At 40.4% G+C, this 25,726-nt stretch overlaps 1 protein-coding gene across 2 annotated transcripts in view; it reads right to left on the bottom strand.

Moving 5' to 3' along the window:
• DOCK11 (dedicator of cytokinesis 11) overlaps positions 1–25,726 on the bottom strand; it is a 525,243-nt gene that overhangs the window by 469,322 nt on the left and 30,195 nt on the right. For both annotated transcript variants that reach the window (XM_073599152.1, XM_073599153.1), the window contains exon 2: positions 89–205. In XM_073599152.1, the coding sequence (XP_073455253.1) occupies positions 89–205 (117 nt within the window). The remainder of the gene's footprint in view (positions 1–88; positions 206–25,726) is intronic.

Genomic DNA, 25,726 nt, shown 5'->3' with positions numbered 1-25,726 from the left:
TGCCAAATGCAAAAAGCCAATAGTGTTACCAAAGAGAATACAGAGAACCAACACATACTGTGCATACTGTATAGTGCAGAACACTCACAAACACATCCTCCATAGGGAACATGAGCATATCTCTATGGGGATCGCTGAAGATCTGAGCCTTTCTCTGGGAAATGACCAATTCATAGTCCAAAGGTTCCACAACTCTGGCCTTTTCCTGTATAAAAACGAAATATGAATGAGACCAACTTGTCTTATACAGTAAAATCAAAGAGATGTTACTACATTTATCATTATTGTTAAAGTATATGAATTTCTTTTATTTGATCCATTTGTATCTGTTAAATACACTATTGAAAGCATTTTGTTATATCTGTGCAAAAAATACTTGCTGATCCTGTCAGAAACCTATGGTGCTCCTAACTTCCTGGATCCAGTTGACAATTCTGCCTCTGCTGCACTGAATTCCCATGCAGTGTTGTCATCTCTGCCTAAGTACTCCCTTGGTGGAGAAATCACTTCTTTTTTCTCATGGCGATAACATTAGGTGGAGGTGTTCTGTAGTCCAACATTAGAGAAATGGTGGGATGATAACACTGCTTAGAATTTCAGTGTAACAAGGCTGAGGAATCTTCCTAATGATAGCACTGATTACCAAACACTAGTGCTATCACACATGCCTCCATTTTGTGAAGTGCTACATGCATTTACACGTTCAGAGTATCTAATCTCCCTCTGGACACACACAGAATACTATATTCCCTAAACGCAGCTAAACTGCTCTCTGAATAGTGCCTGTGCCCAACAAGAGATCTTTTGTGTTCAATAATCAGCAGGCCAGCCATTGGCATGGTTCCTGGAAGCCCTGGGCATCCAGGGTTATGCCCCCGTCCCTGTCAAACTCGGTTGTGCAGGTAAGTCCATAAAGCCAATGTGTACCTGTTTACTTTCTGCCTGCACACAGCTCAGCTGTAGCAAAAAAAAGTAAACAAATGGATCTGACCATTGCACAGGGCTGAGCGCCCGTGTGAATGAGCCCTGATAAGCCTTGAGATTTCCCCCCACTTATGCCTAGTACACACGATCAGAAAATCAGATAAAAAATAACGCTTTAGAAGCGATCGTCCTATAATCTGATCTTTAGTACACAGCTTTCGAGAGCCGATCACGACAGTTCATGCCCAATCATCAGAAGGGACAAACACAAAGATGTTTCTCATACAATACCACAACAATTTTCATTTAATTATTACAGTATTTAATAATTATTAATTAACAGTATCCGCAAAAAATCAGAAGACCAAGACCACGCATGCTGAGAAACAAAAGAATACATTACAATACAACACAACACATTACATCATATCCCAAGCTGTATTCTGTCGTATGAGAATTTTTGTAACTTTAGTAACCTATTTATTTTCGAAATGAGACTAGCATGAAAAAAAAAAAAAAAAAGGACGATCATTCGTCTAATATTCTCATTGTGTGTACGAGGCTTTACTGTCCTGCCGACAATGATTACATTAGACAGAAAGTGAAAAGAAAAACAAAAAGTGACAGAAAAAAAAACAAAAAAAACAATTCTTTAGTAGAGAATTGCTAGAATTCCGGTTGTCTTTTTTTTTTTTTTTTTTTTTTTTTATTGCTATGTCCCTGTTGCATATATTCCCTCACTTCTTGCCTCGTGAAACTGTTGTCAAGGGACAAAAAGGAGCCCTGAACAGAAGTAAAAAACTTAACAGAGGTTATTATCCTACCCTATATTATCCAAAAAAAAACTTTTGGCTTGGCATGCACTTTAAGATCAGATGGTAATTTTGCATGCATGACTGATAAAGCATCATGTTCTTTAGAGTCCATGCCACAAATACCAGTACAAAGCTTAATCTGAAGCTGCTCTATTTGGGGAAGTTCCATGCTTCTGAATATAAATCACTACTGTTCATTCTAAGCATGTTCTAACATAATGATAAAGACTTCTGGGTTCACACAGGCTGCTTGCAAAGTGTATAGAAACATACGTCTATAGCAATAAACATTTTATAAGAGTCTACGGCTTTTCAAATTTTAGATTACAAAGAGTGTTACTTCTTTTCTCCGTTTTGTCCATGGAGGATTAGCTGAAGGCCAAAATGCTTACTACAGACAAATGTAGGAATGGCCCAAAAATGTGCTTCTTTAAAGTGGACTGCCGTTTTTTTAGTTTTTTTTTAAAAAAAAAAGATGTTTTTATTTCTAAGTCCCCCCTTTCTCTATACAAATTAAATAAAGTAGTGGCAGGCTTTACTAACCCTCATGTTCCATCACTATCCCCAACTTTCTGCTGGGTGAAGCACCAGGAACCTCTTTAGGGTAAAATTACACCTTGTCATTCTGACCATTTCCTATGAATTCAGCCCCCACCCCGTACATATCCTCCCGTAGAGGGCAAATCACAGCCTGAGATCACAGTACTCCTAAGTGGTCATCATTACATGTCACTCAGTCCTGAAAGAATGCCTGCCCCACCACCAACAGAAGAAGCTAATCCACCTGTGGCATTAGACCGGCTAGAATAATTAGGCAAAAAGATATGTAAATTTTTTTTTACAAATCTCTAGGGCTCTGAAGGATATGTACGTGTTTTTAAACTGCTCCCTTTTTTTGCTATAATATATGGAAAAAATTCCCAGAGCACTATGTGTTAGCTAAAGAGATAGCATAGCGGGTTTGGCTTGTCTGACTCTGAACAGAGCCATCCAAAAAGGGTTCATGCCCATGGGCCCAGAGGGCTCATATTCGTTATTTCTGTGCCCAGGATTCACAGATGTTGTGTACAACTGCCTGTATAAATCAATTACAGGATCATGTGGCTGCATGCTGGTAAAACACAGATCTGTGCATATACATGCATAAAGATATTGATGTAGGCCCTTGGAGGCAGGCAGTCTGTGTCCAGGGGCCTAAATATGTACCTGTATGCATTGTAAACCCTTGGATCTGCATTTGCATGTAACTGCCAGGCACAGGAATATGATTTTTTTAATGGCATACATTGTTTTAACAGACTTCAAAGAGCTGGATAAAACCTGTAAATAGGAGCCACAGATACCAACTGCTATCTACAAATACTTCAAAATAATCCACATTTACCTGACTATTTTTTGTTACAGTTTTAGTTCTAATATGAACCAAAAAATATGTACAAAATCATTAAATATTCCTTGTTAAAAAACAATGCATCTTTAGTCCCCACACTAAACCCCAGTCTTTTTGTAAACATTTCTCTTATTATAGTGACTGAAAACTGAATAGGGGTGTGACCCAAGAGGCAATGTTAATTTCGTCAACGAAAATATGTTCGTTAAATAATTTAACACTATTTAATTGACTAAAATACGACTAAAACTAAAATGGCATTTTAGTCAAAACGCTATGACTAAAACTAAACTGAAATTTGATGTCAAAATTAACACTGCACTACCACATAAGAATAAGTAGGTGGCAACTACTAAGCTGCTGAAAGAAAAAAAAATAAGACAGGCTTTTCTCATTTTTTTTTTTTTTTAATATGTAACTGCTTAAGGACCGCCCCACGTACATATACTGCGGCAGGGCGGCCCTTTAGCGCAAAGTCACGTAGCTGTGCGTGATTTTTTTCTCCCAGGTCTGGGGCGCGCACGTGTGCTGACGGCGACCGGCTCCCGCTGTGATCGGGGATCCACTGATCGTTCCCGAGGCAGACAGAATGGTGGTCTGCCTATGTAAACAAGGCAGATCGTCCTTCTGTGACAGGAGAAGACAGAGATCTTGTGTTTCCGCTAAGCAGGAAAATGGATCTCTGTCTTCTTACAGTACAAGCACCCCCCACACCGTTAGAAAGCGCCCCCTAGGGACACATTTAAACCTTTGATTGCCCATGATGTTAACTCCTTCCCTGCCTGTGTCATTAGTACAATACCAGTGCATATTTTTTAGCACTGATCACTGTATTAGTGTCACTGGCCCCCAAAAAAGTGTCAAAAGTGTCACTTAGACCCCTTTCACACACACAGCGTGTTTTGGCGGCGCTTTACCGTCGTTTTAGGGGTGCTTTCACACTGGGGCTGCAGGAGAGGCATTTTTCAGGCGCTTTACAGATGCTATTTTTAACCCTTTAGCGCCTGAAAAACGCCTCCAGTGTGAAAGGGGTCTTAGTGTCTAATTTGTCCACCGCAATGTCACAGTCCCTCTATAAGTCGCTGATCCCCACCATAACTATAAAAAAAAAAAACAACATTTCCATAAAAATATCCCATAGTTTGTAGACGCTATAACTTTTGTGCAAACTAATTAATATACGCTTATTGGTATTTTTTTTACCAAAAAATATGTAGTAGAATACATATTGGCCTAAATTGATGAAGAAAGATTTTTTATTGGGTATGTTTTATAGCAAAAAGTAAAAAAAATATTGTTGTTTTCAAAATTGTCTGTCTTTTTTGTTTATAGCGCAAAAAATAAAAACCGCAGAGGTGATCAAATACCACCAAAAGAAAGCTCTATTTGTGGGAAAAAGGGGCATAAATGTTATTTGGGTACAGCGTCGCACGACTGCGCAATTGTCAGTTAAAATAACGCAGTGCCATATCTCAAACAATGGCCTGGTCATGAAGGGGGTAAAACCTTCCCGGGCCTGAAGTGGTTAATGTTGGTAATATCTTCAGGTAAGATGTGCAACGAGCTCCTGAGGACATCAAGTGATGACAAAACTCATCAAGTGGAATGCATAGTGCGTAACTTCTGGTCTAGGTGGAACACACACAGACGCCTAGCGGCTTTCTGCTTTGATCGGAGAGGGTGGATGCATATGTTTGGAGCAATTTTAAGTGTTTGTACCTACAGCGAATGATTTTAATAATAAACACAAGACATTTATACACTATGAGAAGTCCTTCCTTCTCTCTCTTTTTCCACAATTGATTTTTTGCCAGTGGAGCCATATCAAACACCACCATGAAGAGAGGACACAGGAAGAGGAGAGTAGCAGCTGGGAGCTAACCTCTGGTCCCAGATGGTGTTGACCAAAGGGGTCAACACCATCTGGTGAGTGGGGGTCTTCACTTAAATACGTGGTGATATAGTAGCACCGAGTGGATTTTGTTGCTGGTAACAGAGCATGGCACATTTCTTCACAGTTATATTTTGAATGGAATTTCGCACTTGATATTATTACTAATTTTCTTGGGACTGAGTACCATATTAATCAATTAAAGTTGCACTTCTGTTTGTCACAAAGTAATATTTTTGTTGATGAAACGTGGTTTTATTTATAAAGACGTTATATATCACAACATCTAAATGTGTGTCTGTAGTGCACGTTCAAACCTTAAGACTGCATTCACACTTCATCGTTTTGAACCGCAGGCAGATTTGCCGCGAATCTGCCTGCAATTTGAAAGCGCTGATGTGTGACTGACAAATCGCGGGACTCGCATTTGAGATGCCATTCATTTGAATGACACCTCAAATCGCAGCGCGGGTCTGCTGCAATTGTTGCGCGCAATCGCGGCAACAGGCATCACTGGAAGCATGTCGCCATAAAAAGATCAGGAGCTACTTTTGGGCGACATGTTTACCGCAATGCGTGATTTATCATGCGACAATTGCGGCAGACCCGCACCAAGATTTGGGGTGTCATTCAAATGAATAGCATCTCAAATGCGAGTCCCGCGATTTGCCATTCACAAATCAGCGCTTTCAAATCGCGGACCAATTCGCAGGAAATCTGCCTGGGATTCAAAATGCTGAAGTGTGAATGCAGCCTAATTCCATAAATAATAACATGTTATTAGATTTTTACTCCAGGAGTATATAATGAGTTTGACAATTCTAGAGAAATGCTTAAATAACTCATTACAGTTCAACTAAGCCCATTCGATTTCAGTTGATTAAAATATACTGGAGATTTTAGTCGACTAAAACTAAAACAATTCGGATGACTAAAATACAACTAAAACTAAAATGGCATTTTAGTCAAAAGACTATGAGTACAACTAAATCGAAATTTGACATCAAAATTAACAATTCCAGAAGGAATACAGCCATATTACATTATTTCCTGAGAAAAGGAGACATTTTGGTAAGCTTTGCTAAGTAGCACAAAACTTACTGGAGATTTTAAAACAAGTATATAGTACTTGGCCTTAACGAGGCCTGGACCGGCAATATGGCATATGTCAGTAGAATTATTCTGTGAGTATATTTGTAGACTGGTCAGTATTTAAAACCCTTTATCTTTCTGATGTTTACAAAAACCGCATCCAAATATAAATGATTTCGTATATACCAGTGATGACGAACCTTGGCACCCCAGATGTTTTGGAACTACATTTCCCATGATTCTCAATTTCACTGCAGAGTGCATGAGCATCATGGGCAATGTAGTTCCAAAACATCTGGGGTGCCAAGGTTCGCCATCACTGGTATATACTGCATATCGGTCCTCAGAGACCCAGTTATTCCCCCACTGGGCACAGACATATTGACTCTTGTGCAGCAGAGAGAAGGTTAAAGGATAAGGGTCCTTTCACATGGGCTTTCCGAATGGCGGACTCTGTTTTGCTCAGGGAGGGATCAATCCGCTGATCCCCGCTGAGCAGGCGGGTGACAGTTCCGTCTCTGCTCACTGTGCTGAGACGGTCCTGTCAGACCCCCGTTCTCCTCTATGGGGAGATCGGATGAAAACGGTCCGCCTTAGAGCTCCTAAAGTGATAAAAAAAATGAAAATGTTCATGTGAAAAATAAAATAAAATAAAAATAGCTGTGTCTGGGGTTGGGCTTTAAAGTAAACCTATATATTTTTTAAAATAACAGACTGCCTAGTGCAATCATACAAAGTGCTTTGTCAGCTTTCCATATACAGTGCTCAGATTCCAAGGCTGGGAAACGTGTTGTTCTTCTATGCTTTTTCCAAGGTTAGGTCAGATTGCAGATTTTGTATTAATAATCTAGCATTTGGGTTGTCATTTTAGTTAAAAAATATGTAAAAGTGAAAGCTGCTACTGATAACCCATGAACATGATTTGTCATGTAAGGGGGAAGTGGCTCCGAAAAACAAAAGCAACTTGCCACAAAGAAGTACTTATTACCCACTGTGTAGTAAGCTCACCAAAATATCTTTTTGGGCAATAATGTGTAGCTAAACCCAGGTCCTTAGATGTAGTGGCTGCAGTGATTTTTTCCTTTTTCTTCAGGTCTTTTTCTTTTAATCTTGTGATTCTGCCAGTTTCACACTTCCTGTCCTAGGGTGATAATGCTCACACACTGTACTCTATGGAGGAGCAGCATTGTCACCCTAGGTCTATGATGGGTTGTTGGTTCTACAAAACACCCCCCCCCCCCCCTGGAATGACTGCGGAGTGCACAGGACACAGGCCAGGATTTATTCCAGTATCAATAGGTATACAGTATAAATGACCTTCCTGCTCACTGACCTTGCCCCTTCCCACTGAGTGTGCCTTTATACTTTATAGTAAATGTTAGCCATAATAGTTTTGGGTCAACAGTAAGGTGCACTGGGTTGAGGGAACTAAAAGGCACTAATGGTTCTCAGGTTAATAAACAGTTGATCCAAGGCAGTCTCTAAGCACCTATATTATAGGCCTGCTAGCCGGTGTATGTAGAGCTACTTTATCTGGTCTGTAGTACCACCCTTGGCAGGGTTACTCAATAGGATGGGTCCTCTGTTCTTTGCCTCGACCTTTGCAAGAGCCTCAACCCCTTTGACACACCAGGTTGGCTGTACAAACATACAATATCACAGGAATTCACAGAAAGTAATACTCAGTATCCAATTGTAATGCTACAATCAAAATAAACAGGCACAATGTCTAGTAATAAAGGCAAGCTTATTATATTGTCACCCAATATGGTTGGTAATTAGGCAAGCATAAATGGATTAACAATGGTTATAACATAATTTAGCATGCAAAATTATTAACAGTCCTAAATTCTCCCTGTGGACATAAACGCCCCTACGGCTGATCAAGCTGCCCTTCCTTTGATGAGAACAAGTCCAACAGATTTTTAGGCATTCAAGTATCCTGCTCTCTGAGGAATTATATTAACCTTAACCTTGAACCCCTCTATGTAGTCTTAAAATACAAGACACAGGCATGGTCTCAGCTCCCCCTTGCAGTTATGGGATGCATTCATTTGGTGAAAATGATATTACTCCCCAAGCTCCTCTATGTTTTTTGGCATGCTCCCCTTTATATCCCTCCTCGCACTTTTAAGTCCATGGAATTCATATAAAACACGTTTGTGTGGGGTGCCTCTCGTCACAAGCTATCCTGGTGAACTCTGAAATGTCCTACAAACCTGGGCAGTACTGCTGTACCGGATCTCACCCTTTTTAATGTTGCCTTCCAACTTTCATATTTTTCTATTTCAATAAAGACGATAAGGACAGGTGTACCACCTTTGTGTGCCCTCGAAACTCTCAACCAGCAGTCCATCCTCTTCCAGATCTTTGCTGCGGCACTTGTGCAGCGTCCCATGCGGGCGACAGGGGTGGCATGCTGTTTCATCACCGTAAAATTTGACAGCTGGCTCTGCATCATAAGAAAGCACCTTAATTCCGTACTCATATGCCCCTGTGGAGCAATCTGCAGCTACCTGAGTTACTTTCAATACCAGATCATAAAATCTGGATTGATAACGGGGTCATTCTACTCTCACATGTTCTGAGTCATTTCAGGACATTAGGCTGGGTTTGGATTACCGAATCGCATGTTCTTCCGCTACTTTCAACTCTGTCATGCGCTTTATGCCCAATTTTGGGACTCCACCCCCAGCCTTGAATCACTATTTTGAACAGAGTTGATCACAGTTCAGGACCCCAAGAAGTTTATTTCCATTTTCTACAACCACTTAATGTTACCTGCTGCCACGGCCCTGGCTTACCAACTGAAATCCCGCTGGGTGGGGGATTTGGGTGCAATAGCGGATGTGTCAGAGAAATAGTGTCAGGGAATCGCCTGTGGAAGTACTGGCAATCTGGCCAGCAGAAGAAATGGTCACCATAGGCGCATCATGTGATAGATGGTTCCCCCTGCTGGCCTATGTAAGGCTGCCTTTGTCTGACCCAAGTTGCTGGATTGTCTTCAGCTCTTCCCCATTCCTGAACCTGTGTTATACTTCTTCCAAGCCATTCCTGTTGTGACCTCGACTTGCCTCCTGACCTGCTCTGATCTCCTCTCCAGTGTTTGACCTCCGGCTTGGCTCACGGACTTTGCTATGCTTGCACCTGCCCGATTACCAGTGTTTGACCCCTGGCTTAGCTCATGGACTTTGTTATACTTGCACCTGCCTGATTACCAGTGTTTGACCCCCGGCTTGGCTCACGGACTTTGCTTATCGCTTACTTGTGATTGACCCTCAGCTGGCCTCACCACAGCCTCCAATTTGCTCTCCTGTGTTCTACCCTTAGCTTTTACTAAGTGTCCGGAATACTCCTTGTCATCTTCTCAAGCAAAGTCTCCAAGTGATCATCAGCTCAAGCCTTCTCAACCTGCTGGCAACCCCTGCTATTTTGAGCCCTATACCTCCTGTACCACCTTCAGGGGTATAGTGCGCTTAGCCGCAAGGGGAGTCTCTCTCAGCATCTTGGCCTCGGAAAAGGTACCTGACAGGATGAGGATTGGGGAGAGGTCTTAGAAGTCCACGGTATACCCCAAACTTTCTGACTGACTTCCCCACCTGTATATCGTGCACAGGTCTTACCTAACACCCACTCCTCTATCCAAATATCGATCAGACTTGGATCCACCATGTCCTGAGTGCCGTGCGTCTAGAGGCACGTTCTATCACTTACTATGGTCCTGCCCCTCCATCCAAGGGCACTGGACACAAGTGGTTAAATTCTTACATGACCAAATGGGCTCCCCTCTCACTCTCTGCCCTAAGCAGTGCCTCCTGGGTCTCCTTCCCGTCTCCGAGGAGGGCGAACATTCCCATTCCTTTTTACAAGAGTCACTGTTTACAGCCAGAATGCTTATCGCCAGTAGCTGGATCAGGGAGTCCCCTCCTACTCTCCAGCAATAGACTGGGGCAATCAATGCTACCCTTCCCTATAAGAAAGTACTATATGTTCACGTACTATATGTTCACAGAGACTGCCCTATCACATATCACAAAATCTGTGATAGGTGGCTAGAGAGCGTCACCACATGTGTGGATGAAGATTGAGCTACTCTACCAAGCCTATTATGCATGTAACGTTTTATGGTCTTGTATACACACTCACTAACTAGGTGTGGGTATACCCAATCTGTATGAGTATGCCGGGGTGTTTGATACATTCTTCTGTGTCTTACCCTATATGTTTGATGTTATTTGACTTTTAATGCCTCCTGCTGTGTATGACATTGTCACAGTGTATATTTTATGTATGGTGACTGTTGCACTATGACTTGTATGTTTTCTCTTTGCATAATAAAGAGTTGTTTTTGATTAAAAAAAAAAAAAATGATTAACAGTAAGTCATAAAATGACATTTGGCATCAATTGGTAAAGTAGTAAAGCTTAATCTATCCAGTGCTAGAACTATACTGCCAGAACACATTTAGACCCCTTTCACACTGGCACCACTCCACGTCAGCAGTAAAGTGCCGCTAGTTTTAGCGGCACTTTACCATCATTTTAGCGCTGCTTTTCGGCCACCAGCGGGGTACTTTTAACCCCCCGCTAGCAGCTGAAGAAAGGGTTAAATGTGTCCGCTTAGCAGGCGCTTCAGCAGAGGTGCCCACTGATTTCGATGGGCAGGGGCGGTGGAGGAGTGGTGTATTCACCACTCCTAAACCGCTCCAAAGATGCTGCTTGCAGAACTTTTTCTAAGCACTTGGGCTCTCACACTGGGGCTGCAGGGGAGGCAATTTTCAGGCGCTTTACAAGCACTATTTTTAGTCCTTTAGCACCTGAAAAACGCCACTAGTGTGAAAGGGGTCTTATAGCAGCAATGCTGGTCCTAGGTCTACTGGGTATGCACTGTCCAAAAAAAAAGGAGAATGGTAATGGAGCGGGCAGGGGAACAAAGGGAGCTTGCAGAATAATTATTATGGGAGGGGCAGTCCTTTGAGATGATCTTCTGCTGGCTTCAAACGGTGGGGCCCTTTAAGAGCACTGTTGCACTCAACAACAGTCGCAGTTAACCTGCATGCAGTATAGGTCCAGTATTGCTACAGTATAGTCTTGGCACAGGTGCAAAGTAGACGTGGTACAGATGCGGTAAAGGTGTGGTATATTGCAGGTTAGGGTTGGTATAGGTGCAGTCTAGTTTTGGAATACGTGCGATATAGAGTGTAGTATGGGTGGGGTACACTTGTTGGCCTTTGCCAGAGCTCCTGATAGTGGAGATGGATTTTGCTTCATGTTAGTACCAGGTCATGGTCCTCAGGATCACCCACCTGGAGGTGAGCAAGCCAGGGTCCAGTAGTAGATATAGCAGGTAGGGATCAAGCAGAAGTGTAGTCAGTAAACAAGCCAAAGGTCAGCATCAAGTGGTTGTAGGTCGGGATCAAGCAGGAGCGTAGTCAGTAAACAAGCCAAAGGTCAGTAACACGTGGTTGCAGATAAAGATCAAGCAGAACTGTAGTCAGTAAACAAGCCAAAGGTTAGTGACAAGTGGTTGCAGGATGGGATCAAGCAGGAGTGTAGCTGAGGAACAAACCGAAGGTCGGTAACAAGTGGTACCAAAGATACGGATGGCAGCAGGAGTGACAAGAAAGATATATTGGCTGGAGAGAGTATAATAACATGCAATCAGGAAGTGCAGAGACATGGCTTAAATCAGGAAGTTCATGAGAGGAGCAAAGAGTTCAAGGTTCACGAGAAGTAAGACATAAGGTAAGATTGTCTAAGCAATCAGCCAGTTAGCTGTCCAACATCCCAGGTGGCTCAGCAAGAAGAGTTACTGCCAGGCACAGCAGAGTTCTGGATGTTAGAAGATTATTGGCTACCATGCAGAGCAATGCTATGTAACTGAAGGAGTAGCTGTCACATGACTTTGACAGGTCATGTGAGCAGAATCTCCTCATCCTGATTTTTTATATATTTATTTTTTTAGGTCATTCACGGAAATGAATGGTTCTTTGCTTGCTTTGAAATCTTGAAGCAAACAAAGCACTAAGTACATTTGTAAAGCAAATTGCTGTGATATTTAAACAGAATGTACAGCTGCGCCATCACTGCACTGTAAATGGGCAAGCGTACACAATGGCGAAGACTAGGGTTGCCACTTTTTCTTCAAGCCAAACCCGAACACTTTAGCGGCGCACAGCAAAAATTTATTTTTTGGCATAAACTATATGATAGTAACAGACCTGGGACATCTTTGGGCGCTACAAAGAGAATAGTAATGTGGTGTGCATAGTGCCCCCTCGCCCTTCTATCAGACACTGTTCTGAGCCACATTCCTGTCTGAATATTGTGTCCGGGTTTCAGGTGGACTAAAACCTGGACACATGATTCAAAACCCGAACTGTCCGGGTGAATCCCGAACAGGTGGCAACCCTAGCGAAGACACAACCCCAGGACTGCAGGACTGGCAAAAAAGTATGGAGGAAGACATACAAATAAGCACAAAAAATAAGCTACATTTTTATGTCGACTGAAATAAATAATAATAAAAAATAAAAGTTGCTATACTGCAGAGGTAAAAAGGTAATAACACATCGAAAGATATTCTAATTGTGCTGCCTTGAGTTCAGTTTTAGACCTCATGCACACTGGCCTCAAAAAATTGCCACTTTTACAGGAGTTTTTTTTTTTTTTCAACCTGTAAAACCTTGTCTATGTTAGCCTGCATATGCACTCATAGGCATTTACAGGTGTATTAGAAGAGGAGTGTTTGCAGGCTAAAAAAAAAAACGCATGAAGCGGGGGGTGCTAGACGCGATTATGCACGTTTGAGTGTTAATGCATTCCAATAGCCAGAATAAATTATAATATTCTGGCCAATGGAATCCATTAACACTCAAACGCTTGACGTGTATAAACAGGCCAAAACTTGCATGTAGTTTTTGAAAGCAGCTTTTCTCCTGCCAGGAGGAGAAAAGCAAACGCCCTGTGTGCATGAGGCCGTAGTGTAAAAGTAGAAAAACCAATGAAAGCAAAGCTGAATAACTTCAGTGTTTGTGAACTGTTCAACTTGCTTTTCTTCACAGCTGTATTTCCACTTGGTCAGGACTATAATTTCATAGTGAAGGAGCATGAGCTCACTAATGAGGTAATCTATGTGTACGCTCTCCAATCAGCAGGTTCTAAATGTTAGATCTACAACAATGTGCAAGAGGTTTGATTGACATACAGTGTTCTCCCATTCTTCCAGTGTAAATACTAAGGTAGGGTGACCAGACGTCCTCCCCCTCTGTGCTCCTCTGGCTCCCGGTCCCCCTCTGTGCTCCTCCAGCTCCCAGTCCTCCTCTGTGCTTCTCCAGTTTCTCCTCTGTGCTCCTCTGGCTCCCAGTCTCCCTCTGTGCTCCTCTGGCTCCTGGTCCTCCTCTGTGCTCCTCCAGCCCCCCCTCTGTGCTCCGGCTTCCCCTCTGTGATCCTCTGGCTCCCCCTCTGTGATCCTCCTCTGTGCTCCTCCGGCTCTCTCTCTGTGCTCCTTCAGCTCCTGGTCCTCGTCTGTGCTCCTCCAGTCCCCCTCTGTGCTCCTCCGGCTCCCCCTCTGTGCTCCTTCAGCTCCTGGTCCTCCTCTGTGCTCCTCCAGTCCCCCTCTGTGCTCCTCTTGCTCCCCCTCTGTGCTCCTCTGGCTCCCCCTCTGTCCTCCTCTGGCTCCTCCGGCTCCCAGTCCTCCCCTGTGCTCCTCCGGTCCATCTCTGTGCTCCTCTGGCCCCCCTCCTCCTGGATCTGTCAGGATTGAGAGCTAAGGAAGGAGCCAGTAAATATGTAATTTACCGGCTCCTTCCCTTTCTGATTAAACAGAGTCAGTGATCACTGCCTCTGTCTATTCATAACTGAGCATCGTAAACTGTGTTTATGATGCTTCAGTTTATGAATGGAGAGGAGCCTCTGTCTCCTGTCCATTCATCTTCAGTGCAGCTGAGGCTGCAAAGAAAGAGACTGGGGAATCTGTGTCCTCAGTCCCCTTCTCTGTCTTAAAGGGGAGATGTCAGGGGTAAATAAATAAATAAATCAACTACTGACACCGTCCACTGCCCTACTGATACGATCCACTGCCAACCTCCTCCCCCCAAAAAAGAATTGTGAAAAAAAAAAAAATTAAGAAAATAAACGAGAAAAATTATATATATATATATATATATATATATATATATATATATATATATTTGTAAAAAATGTATCTACTGACACCATCCAGCCATAACCGTCCATGGCCCCCAACCCCCCAACCGAAGCACTTAAAAAAAAAAAAATAATAAAAATAAAATTGTAAAAAATAATAAAAAATAAAATAATAAACAAATAAAAATTGACACTGTTTATTGCTCTACTGACACCATCCTGCACATTACTCACCACAATATACTCCACACTCTTCTCCTGCACATACTACCCACTGCCATATGCTCTACACTCTTCTCCCTTGATTGTTATATTAGTATCACTGTTAATGTCAGTGTCAGTTAGCCAGTTAAGCCAGCCATAGATGATTAGAATCTTGCCTGGTTTAGCAGGGACCAGCTAAGATTCAAAGCATCTATGGGTGCACCCCTGAACTCTGCACATAGCGCAACCCTGAACTCTGCACTCTGTACATAGCACACCTCGGTGCTTCTTTGGTAAGAATAAAATACAAAATATGCATTGAAATGTTTTTTCTCAGGGGGCAGGAGGCGGAGCCTAGCGGAGCAGACATGTATTGTTAGAGCTCCACACCGCTGAGGAGAGAAGAGAAGGACAAAGCGGAGCCTGCAGGCTCAAAAGGTATCCATTTGAACCTTTTTGCCCCAGGGAACAAACTGTGAAAGTTTGGGCAGGAAATATGGTACTGGGAGGAAACCGTGGCAGAAATAAAAATCACCTCACAAAGAGCTCACAGGCACTCACTGCAGCTGAAGCAGCTCCAGTCACCTCACAATATACAGCATCAGGGCGCTCTCACAGACAGAAAATGTCACAGCAAGACTCTCCATTTGAGTCAGATACAGAACAAATCCTCTCACAAACTTCTCCACAAGCCTCCTCAGTATCCCCAGTAATATTATTACAATTTGAAAAGATGCTTCATAAGGCTTTAAAACAAACCTCAGACCAAATAACAAAAAGCCTAACCAAAGAAATAAGAGAGCTGGGAAACCGCACCGCAGCCTTAGAAATAAAAATGGATGAAATTGAAATTACAACCCAAGAAAATATAACAGAATTGGAACAATTAAAAAAAGAGAATTTAATACTTCAAACTAAGCTCGAAGATTATGAAAATAGAGCCAGACGTTCAAACTTACGCATAAGGGGAATACCTGAAACTGTGACAGACCTGCAATCTACTATTACTGCTCTATTACAAGAACTAAAGCCAGATATCCCTCTTGAACGTTTAGAACTGGACAGAGTACACAGAGCCCTCACAGCCAAAAAGAAAGATGGACCCCCACGTGATATAATCACAAAATTTCATTATTACAGAACGAAAGAACAAATACTAATTGCTGCAAGAGAAAAAAAGGAACTTAATTTTCAAGGACACAATTATCAAATTTTTGCTGACCTATCCCAACTTACTATTACTAAAAGACGATCCATGAAACCCCAACTAATGGAACTGCAACACCACAACATTATGTATCAATGGGGCTTCCCCTTTTCAGTCAGATTTAACTACCAAGGTACAATTTACAGAAGCAGATCAGCAGATGAACTACAACAAACCCTTTTAAAATTAAATCTGACAGAACCTACAAGCAGCAACACTCCCACACGCAGAAGAATGGCATCATCTTCACCTTCAGGCAGCACCCAGAAAATTTCAGAACAAAATGGGAATCATCATTCTCACAAAAGAGGCCGTTATGCCACATCATCCATGGACAAAGAAGATTCAATGGACTGACATCCTAATTCCTGATATCTCTTCATTTATTATACTAAGAGATGGTTCTCTATAAAAAAACCTATATTTATAACTGAATGTAACTGCATTCTGATAGTCACACACTGTGTGGGATCATGTTACATTCCAGTTATATTTCTTATTACTTCTGATTCATATAGCCTTAGAATATATAAGTGAAATAAGGAAATTCTTGTTCAGTTATATATTATCAGGTAATAACAATAGATTTATTACTTTTTAGGACAAATATGTTCAATAATCCAGAAGTAATGGAAGCTTTTTCTTTCTTTTCTTAAAACAAATATATTATTACCTAACTAGTTCCTAGAATTATGTTTTTGTTTATTCTAATCTGAAGCAATACAACCTCAATTTTATGAGTTAACATATCTAAACAGTTACGTATGAATAAAATATGTAATTGTTTACTCTAAAAGGGTTAAAATCCCAAAATAATTCAAACTATCTTCATCAATACCAAAGTTATTAACAGTACCTTTCTAACTGAATTATTTAGCCTAGGGCAAGACTAACCATATACAACCACCCTGGAATAAATAATTTCAACAAAAACTATATTCTGCACTCCAATTAATGAAACATCATTTTGATGTCTTTTGACATAGCACTTCTCTCCTGTAAGCGGAAGATCCGTGTACCCCCATTAGCCCTCCTCATTCTCCCAACCATATTATGTGGGAGTGTGACGAAGGCACTTATTCCCCTGAGAGAGATATTTATTCTCTTTCACGGGTAAATTGTGATTACTTGCAAAAAATAATTTATACAATGTATCATCTAATCTCATATGTTTTTTGTTTACTCTTTACTCCAGAATTCACTGGTTTCTTTTCTATCTATTCATCTCTTCAGTCCACACAGGTTGATCTGCGCAGTCAGCTCTGCATAACAAAAAGTAAGTCAAAACTATTTGATCTATTGCCATGGCACCACTGAATATACTTTCCCTGAATGTTCAGGGAATAAATGTCCCTCAAAAAAGGACCAAAGCCTTCCGTACTTTCCATAACAAGAAGGCTCACATAGTATGCCTCCAAGAAACACACTTCACCAAAGATTCTACTCCAAAATATATTTCTCCTTTTTATCAACAAATTTACACGGCTTCTGCCTGTACCAAGCAAAGGGGAACTCTAATTGCATTTCACCGATCCACACCATTCACCTTATCATCAGAAATTAAAGACCCAGAAGGTAGATACCTGATACTCATGGGTTATATAATGGATACAGCAATCACGGTGATTTCCTACTACGCTCCTAACAAACAACCTACACCATTCCTCTCACATATATTACAAGTGATTAATACACACAAAATAGGAACAGTGATAATGTGTGGGGATTCGAACCAGGTCCTCCTCCCATTTCTAGATAAATCACCTTTTACACCATCCAAAATAACCTCTAGATTACCTTTTCCTCAACTTCTTTCCAAATACAATCTGGTAGATTCATGGAGAGAAAATAACCCAATGAAAAAGAAATACACTTATTTCTCGCACCCTCATCAAACCTTCACCAGAATAGATCATATTTTTCTAACAATAGGAATGATACCAGAAATTATTGCATCAGATATAATTCCGATTCCGTGGTCTGACCATAATGCAGTATACACTACTATAGCCTCAGCCATACCAAAAGCGCATGACCCAACGTGGTACTTACCGGACATAATGCTCAAACACCCACTACATCAGATGGCCATTGAACAAGCTTTAAAGGAATACATATCAATTAATAATACAACAGACATCTCCCCAATAACACTGTGGGAAGCTCATAAGCCTGTCTTGCGTGGTACAATACAAAGACAAATGGCACTATTTAAACGGGAACGCAAAAATCTAGCAAAAAAACTAGAACTCAATTTTAATGCAGCATACAAATCATTTCAAGATAATCCATCTCAGAGTACAAAATCTCATCTGGAAAAATCTAGATTGGAATACGATCTATTTCTCACTGAGTCAGTTGATAAATCCCTCAAACGCTCTAAACACAATTTCTACATGAATACAAACAAACCAGGTACATATTTGGCTCGGGCATTAAATTCAACTAACAAATCTTTCAAACCAATACGTTTGAAATTATCAAAAAATGTTTACACTTGTAATCCAGTTAAAATAGTCCATAAATTTCACTCACATCTCGCAACTTTATACAAGACAAACAATGAATTTAATCCTACAGAGGCTGAATCCTTCTTCTCAAAAATAACCTTACCTGAGTTATCTCAGAATCAAAAAAGCAGTTTGGATGAGCCTATAACTATAGATGAAGTTGCTAACGCCATAAAAGACCTAAAACTTAACAAAAGACCAGGCCCAGATGGCTACTCGGCTTTATACTATAAAACATTCTCAGAAATACTCTCTCCCATTCTCACTGAAACTTTTAACAAACTTCTAGATGGACATTCTTTTCGGCAAGAAACACTAATGGCAATTGTTTGTATGATCCCAAAACCCCTTTCTGATGATACTTCCTGTGTGAATTATCGGCCTATCTCTCTGTTAAACCTCGATATTAAATTATTAGCAAAAATAATAGCAAAACGCCTCAATAGCATTATAGGAAAATTAATACATAGAGATCAAGTAGGCTTCATGCCAAATAGACAGGCAGGCGATAATATACGCAGGGCAGTGTTATTGGCACATATTGCTAAAAAACGGAAAATCCCTTTATGTTTTCTATCTCTCGATATTAAGAGGGCATTTGACACAGTATCCTGGCAATATATGCAATATTCATTACAAAAATGGGGTTTTGGACCCCACTTTTTAACATGGATCAAAGCATTATATAATAAACCCAAAGCCTATATAAAATATGCTGGATACAAATCTGAAGCCTTTAATATCGAAAGAGGTACCCGACAGGGTTGCCCATTATCTCCCTTATTATTTGCCCTTATACTCGAACCCATGGCCCAATACATCAGAACAAACCAAACTATAACTGGCATTGAAGTAGGAGGTATTACACACAAATTATGTATATTTGCAGACGATATATTACTTTTTCTATCATCACCACAGGTCTCTGGTCCTAACCTAATACCAGCTCTTGATGGGTTTGCAGCCCTATCCGCCTTATGATTAATCCTAAGAAATGCCTAGTGCTTAATATTTCACTCACAAACATGGAATTGATCCCGGCTAGGGCTGCACTCCCATTCACATGGGCAGAAAAATCAATCCCATATCTTGGAATTCATTTAACAGCATCTCATTCTGACTTATTCTCAACCAATTATCCTCCTGTATTAAGACAGATCACAAATCTAATAAAACAATGGTCGCAACTTCCTTTATCCTGGATAGGGAAGATTAATGCAATCAAAATGACTATTCTACCCAAATTGCTTTATCTATTCAGAGTCCTCCCTATTCCAATTCCTTCCTATTTTTTGAGAATAGTACAAAAAAGAGCAACTTCGTTTATATGGGGCTCTTCTAAACCACGTATACCTATACACACACTACATCTTCCCAAAAATAAAGGAGGCCTGGGATACCCTAATTTTACTAACTACTACAGAGCAGCACATTTGGCCGGTCTGTCCAAATACCATGCAAAACAGGAAATCCCATTATGGGTACTTATAGAGGCTTCAGAAAATGACCCTCTATTAATATCAAATTTATTATGGCTTGATCCTAAAGACCGCTTTAAAATTCATAATCCCATAACTAAACACTTCTTATCTCTCTGGGATAAACTAAAAACCAAATATCAGTTACAATCTCCACACAATCCTCTCCTTTCTTTTATCAGAAATCCGGCCTTTTATCCGGCATGGATCTACCCAAATTCTTTTAAAGCTTGGACAACATCAGGCATTCAGACACTAAATGACTTCATAGCATCTAAATCATTCCTTTCATTCCCATCGCTTAGAGAAAAATATGATCTACCAAACTCTGAGATATTTAGATATCTCCAAATCAAAAATTTCTATACACCATTCCTAAAGGGGGATACACCATTATCCCAATTATCCATTTTTGAATCAATCTGTACAAAAGATCCATTTGCTAAAGGTACAATTTCATCACTTTATAATCAATTATATGGAGTAGCAAATCTTAATAGACCCTCTTACGTTCAGAGGTGGGAGGAGGACCTGGGACGAACTTTAGAAGACACGGACTGGTCTAACATATGGCTCACATCTAAGTCATCTTCACCCAACATCTTAGCACTGGAGACAAATTATAAAGTCCTAACTCGCTGGTACCTTGTACCCGCTAGAGTGGCAAAATATTCACCTAATACGTCAGCTCTTTGTTTTCGAGGATGCCCAGAAATAGGCACATATTTACACATATGGTGGACATGCCCAGTAATCCAAACCTTCTGGAAGGAAGTCTTCGTGATTGCATCTAAAATATTTAAAAAAATAATACAACCAGATCCATATTTAACTTTACTTAATCTAAAACCGGAATGGTTAACACTCTCTCAATTCAAACTTATGATCCAACTAATAACGGCTGCAAAACAAACAGTGGCCAAGGCATGGAAATCTCCTACATTGGTACTAGCAGAAACAATTCATAGAATGAATAATACAATGTCCCATGCTAAGATGGTAGCCATCGATCAAAATTAAATTCCAAAATTTGAAAAACTTTGGCATCCTTGGATAAAACAACAGTTCCTGTCAAACTTCAATGACTCTGTCCTGTTGCCATGGTAACAGATTAAATGACTTACAGAGACACCCATTCTAAGGCTTCAAAGAGAACTAAAAAGAATAATAAACTGACGAGCGGGACAACCTTGTGGACCATACCTCTACCTTTCAACCCTTTTTCTTCTTTCTCTTTCCTTTTCTCCACCTTACGATTAAAGCTCATTATCAGAATTTATTTGACCTATATACACTCTACTTGTAAACAATATGTATAGTAGGTATAAATCATTTAAATACCTAACTAAGTAACTAAGGAAATGATATATATCTTTAATTTAGGTTTACGTGAACCCAATGTTTAATATTTGAAATTTCATGATATTTACCTATATAAACCCTACTGTAAAACAATGAGCTTACTTTATAGATCCTTGTAAACTTACTTTATGTATCTTTATAACATTGTATACTCAATAAACTTCTTTTGACAAGGAAATGTTTTTTCTTTATCTTTTCTTCTTAACATTTGGTAGTCATATCCCAAAAAATTCTAAGAATTATCTTTTATTTATCTCATGGACGAAATGTGAGAAATAACATATATATCACACAATCATTTCATAAACACATACCACATACACTGCATATATCATTTGATGAAAATATTCTTATAAAATAGTTTACCATTTGCCAATAAAACACACAAAAAAAAAAAATATGTCCACAAATTTCATTTTAAAAATCTGGTCATCTTATACTGAGGTCCGGAGGATTACAGGAGGTTAGCAATAAGACAGAGTGACATTCTATTTAAAAAAAAAAAATGTACCGTATACATATTTGGATAAAATATGGGTATTGTATACCTGCTCACACTTATACTTTAATTTCTAACAGGGTTTATTGAATTTTTAACAACAACTAAATATCACAGAACTATGTTCCTCTTATAAAATGTCCCCGTATACATACAAATGGTTTACCAGGCTGGTAGAGATGAAGGGCACCCACTTATAATAGGAAAAGCCCACATCTGAAATCATAAATAAAACATTGTTCTTCCAATAGTGTTCAGTCACACCCAGCTGATACCACAGAAATGGATTTTTAGAACCCTTTTGGTAAACCTCAACCAAAGCAGGACATTTTCTGTCCACAAATATTCAGCTCCAAAGCCAGAACTCCCAGCAGCGCTCAAAGGAAAGCTTGTAACAAAGTCATATCTCTTTTGAATTTTCTTATGAGAAAGGCCTGTCCATAGTTCTCAGTAATAAAGCTATGCACGGGCAACAGGAAACAGTCTGATGTGCAAGAGTGATTCAACAGTCTCTCACCGTTGGTGAAAGCAGCTTGTAGTATAAACACTTGGATCAGACAGCATTCATAATGTATCTATGTTAAAGTAGAACTTCATCCATAAATAGGATAACAATTAATAGCCCAATAAAGGATAAAATTACAAAATAGCTTTTTCTGCAACATTCAGCTTCAATCTAGAGATTTTCCCTGCAGTACTTTTTTGCCTTTGGATGTCCTCAGTCTGATGGCCAGCATCATTCACCCCACTTCCTTTGAGTTCAGGTTATCCTGGACTTGCCCAAACCTGTGATTGGACAGTAAAAGGAGAAACAGCAAAGTAATGAGCTCATCTCTCTACCAATGTGCTGTCTCCTCCTATCAGCATGATTCTAGTCAGGACATGAAGTGATTGGCTCCTTGCTCTGCTTCTTCTTCTCTTGTACAGGGACTGCAAGAGACTGATATCAGGTACTATTCAGATACTTACACTGTCTGCCTTAAAAAAATAATTATGTACTAATAATGATTACTGTGCTGCATTCATTTATGGCTTTTTACCTGCTTAGAGCTCTAAGGAGAGAGAACAAGAAGGAACTTGGAAGAAGATACCACCAATGCCAGTAAGACGAATAGTGATTGAACACAGTTTTATGACCTGCCCTATTGCTATTTCGCCAGCTCCTCTAGGCCTGTTCTGTATGCTCAGTCCCCACAGATTTGTGATTGCCATGAGATCAGGGGTGCTCATCCCATGGCTATAGATACCAATTATGCCGCGTACACACGATCGGACTTTGCGGCATACTTGGTCCGGCGTACCGGATTTCGTCGGACAATTAGATCGTGTGTGGACTCCAGTGGACTTTGTTTTATCAAAAGTTTGACGGACTTAGATTTGAAACATGTTTCAAATCTATCCGACAGACTCGAGTCCGGTCAAAAAGTCCGCTCGTCTGTATGCTAGTCCGACGGACAAAAAACGAGGCTAGGGCAGCTATTGGCTACTGGCTAAGAACTTCCTTGTTTTAGTCCGGTCGTACGTCATCACGTACGAATCCGTCGGACTTTGGTTGATCGTGTGTAGGCAAGTCCGTTCATTCGGAAAGTCCGTCGTAAAGTCCGTCGAAAAGTCCGCCGGGCAAAGTATGCCGTAAAGTCCGGTCGTGTGTACGCGGCATTAGAGTCTATTTCTTTTCATGAAAATAACACCAACATTGTTGGTCAAGTTATATTGTTGTACAACAGTGTTGGAGAAGCAGGCTGCTAAAATGCAAGGCTGAACTAAGGACGTGTATTTAGCAACAGATCTTGCAAGCTATGGATATTCATGTTGCTCAGTTTGGTTTGGGCCGTATCTATGTAATCCAGGTAAGCTCTAAAGGATGTTAGCCTAAACTCCTAAAGCATCTCAATGCACTAAAGCGACACTCTTGCATTGCAGAGCAAACTGTAATGCACTATTTTGCTACATTGCTAAAAAAAAGATCAGGTTCAGTTTGAGGTGTATTGGCAGTCTTCTTTAAAAGAATGGGCTCCCTTAACACAATGCTCGTTAATGTACTGCAAAGCGTATGTAAAGCCATCCCTAAAGATTTTCTTCAACAAAAGACAACGGCCCCTTTCCATGTCAGGTGACTGACATCATCAGGGCTGTTCAGCAGGGAAACCCTGAATCAAAGCGAAATGGAACGGATGTCAGCCTTTAGCCCCTGTTCACATCAGGCCAATTTAATATGGGATTTGACATGTCAAATCCAGTGGCAGCTGGTGCTACATCTTTTGGGACCTGGCTGGTCGCCCCCCCCCAGCCAGGTCCCGGGCGACTTTGGCGGCTTCCCTGGCTTCTCCTCCTGGCCAATCCGGTCTCAGAACCCGCTTCCTGTCCTGATTGGCTGAGAGGAGAAGCAGAAAGACAATAGCGAGCCCACCCTTTTTGAAGCCAATTAGAGCCTCCGTGATTTGCAAAAAAAAAAAACCCCGTAGAGCTCTATGCATCTGGCGCCCTGCATTAGGGGCCAGGCGCATAGAGATTAGGGGGGTGGCCCCCCTGCGCCAATTATGGATGGGCCGCCACTGGTCAAATCACATGCCAAATTGGAGCCTATTGTCAGCAATGACACAGCTGAATCGGTGCAAAGTCCAAAAGTAGTTCCTGCACTACTTTTGGCGACTTCAGGGGCAATTTCAATAGACATCTGTGCATGAACCCACACATAAGTCTTTCAAACCGCCCCCAAACTCGCAATGGAATGTGGGTTTGAAATCGTGAGAGTTCAGCTGAACTCGCACAATTTCAAACCCGCCTCCAATGTGAACGAGGGCTTAGGGTTGATTTACCAAAACTGGAGAGTGCAAAATCTGGTGCAGCTGTAAATGGTAGCCAATCAGTTTCTAACTTCAGCTTGTTCAATTAAAGGTTGATAATAAAATCAGGAAGCTGAAGGTTTCTATGCAGAGCTACACCAGATTTTGCACTCTCCGGTTTTAGTAAATCAACCTCTCTAGGTCTATCAGAGCTCTCCACACCCATCTATGGGCAGCTGGATGTAAACAGACTTGTGTTCATTTACATTAGACTACCTCTGATCTGTCATTTTTAGGTCCAGAAAAGCAGAGAAAGTTCGTTTTTGTTGGACCTGAATGCATTTGCATCTGGCTGCAGGTAGACTTTTTAGGAACTTCCAGTCTGATCAGACCGTCTGTGAAAGGAGCCTGATAAACCTGATAAAAATGTTTTATTTCATTATTATTTTAACCTGTTCAAAACACTCCCAGCATTTGTTATTATTATTTTAGCCCATTCAACATAACCTCAGCTTATAGTTTATTATTACTTTAGTCTATTCACAATAATACCAGCTTTTGTTATTATTAATAATTTCGCCGACTCAAAATAATTTCAGTTTTTGTTATTATTACTAGTCTTATTTTAGCCAACTCAAAATATTATCAGAGTTTGTTATTATTTTAGTCACTTAAAAAAAATCTTTGTCTTAAGAAAGCCTTTCTTTTTTGCACGCGATCACACAATGTAGAAGGTGCAGTAAGTTGTTCAACGGAACAGTTAGATCAGCCATTCTCAACTTGGGAGGAACCTCTAAAATAACTTTCCGGTCTCAGGGGACTCCTGCTAATAATGACTATATCTAAAACTCATGGTACATAACTGTGATGGTCACTGAGAGCAATGCTCCTTACATCTGTGGTCATTGAAAAGTATTCCCCACTAAGGCCCCATTCACACCTCAGCATTTTGTAGCTTGGAGCTCGAAGCTCCAAAACACTGGAGGAGAAAAAAATAATTATTCTCTATTCTCCAAGTCACCAGAAGCCAAATGCCTGAAGCTCAAAAAGTTCTGGAGCTTTTTTTGTAGCTCAAATTGCACAGATTTGCCTGTTTTTATTCCCATAGAAATTAATAGAAACAAGCGATATGCTCGTTTTTGTGCGCATTTGCGTATTTTGTCGCACGTATGTGTGCAATTTTCTGCTCAAATAAAAACAATTCTATAAAAACATATGGATAAATAAATGTAAAATAACTAAAAATCATCATAAATAAATTAAATGATAAGTATGTAATAATAATAATAATGAATCCCTAACCTTAAAATGTATATATATATATATATATATATATATATATATATATATATATATATATATATATAATAAATTACTATTATTAATAATAATAAATACCCAAACAAAACAAAAATTATAAA

The sequence above is a fragment of the Aquarana catesbeiana genome, linkage group LG09 (assembly GCF_042186555.1).
Source record: "Aquarana catesbeiana isolate 2022-GZ linkage group LG09, ASM4218655v1, whole genome shotgun sequence".
Classification (NCBI taxonomy): Eukaryota; Metazoa; Chordata; class Amphibia; order Anura; family Ranidae; genus Aquarana; species Aquarana catesbeiana.
Note: the sequence above shows the minus strand (reverse complement) of the source record. Positions and strands in the feature narration are given on the sequence as shown.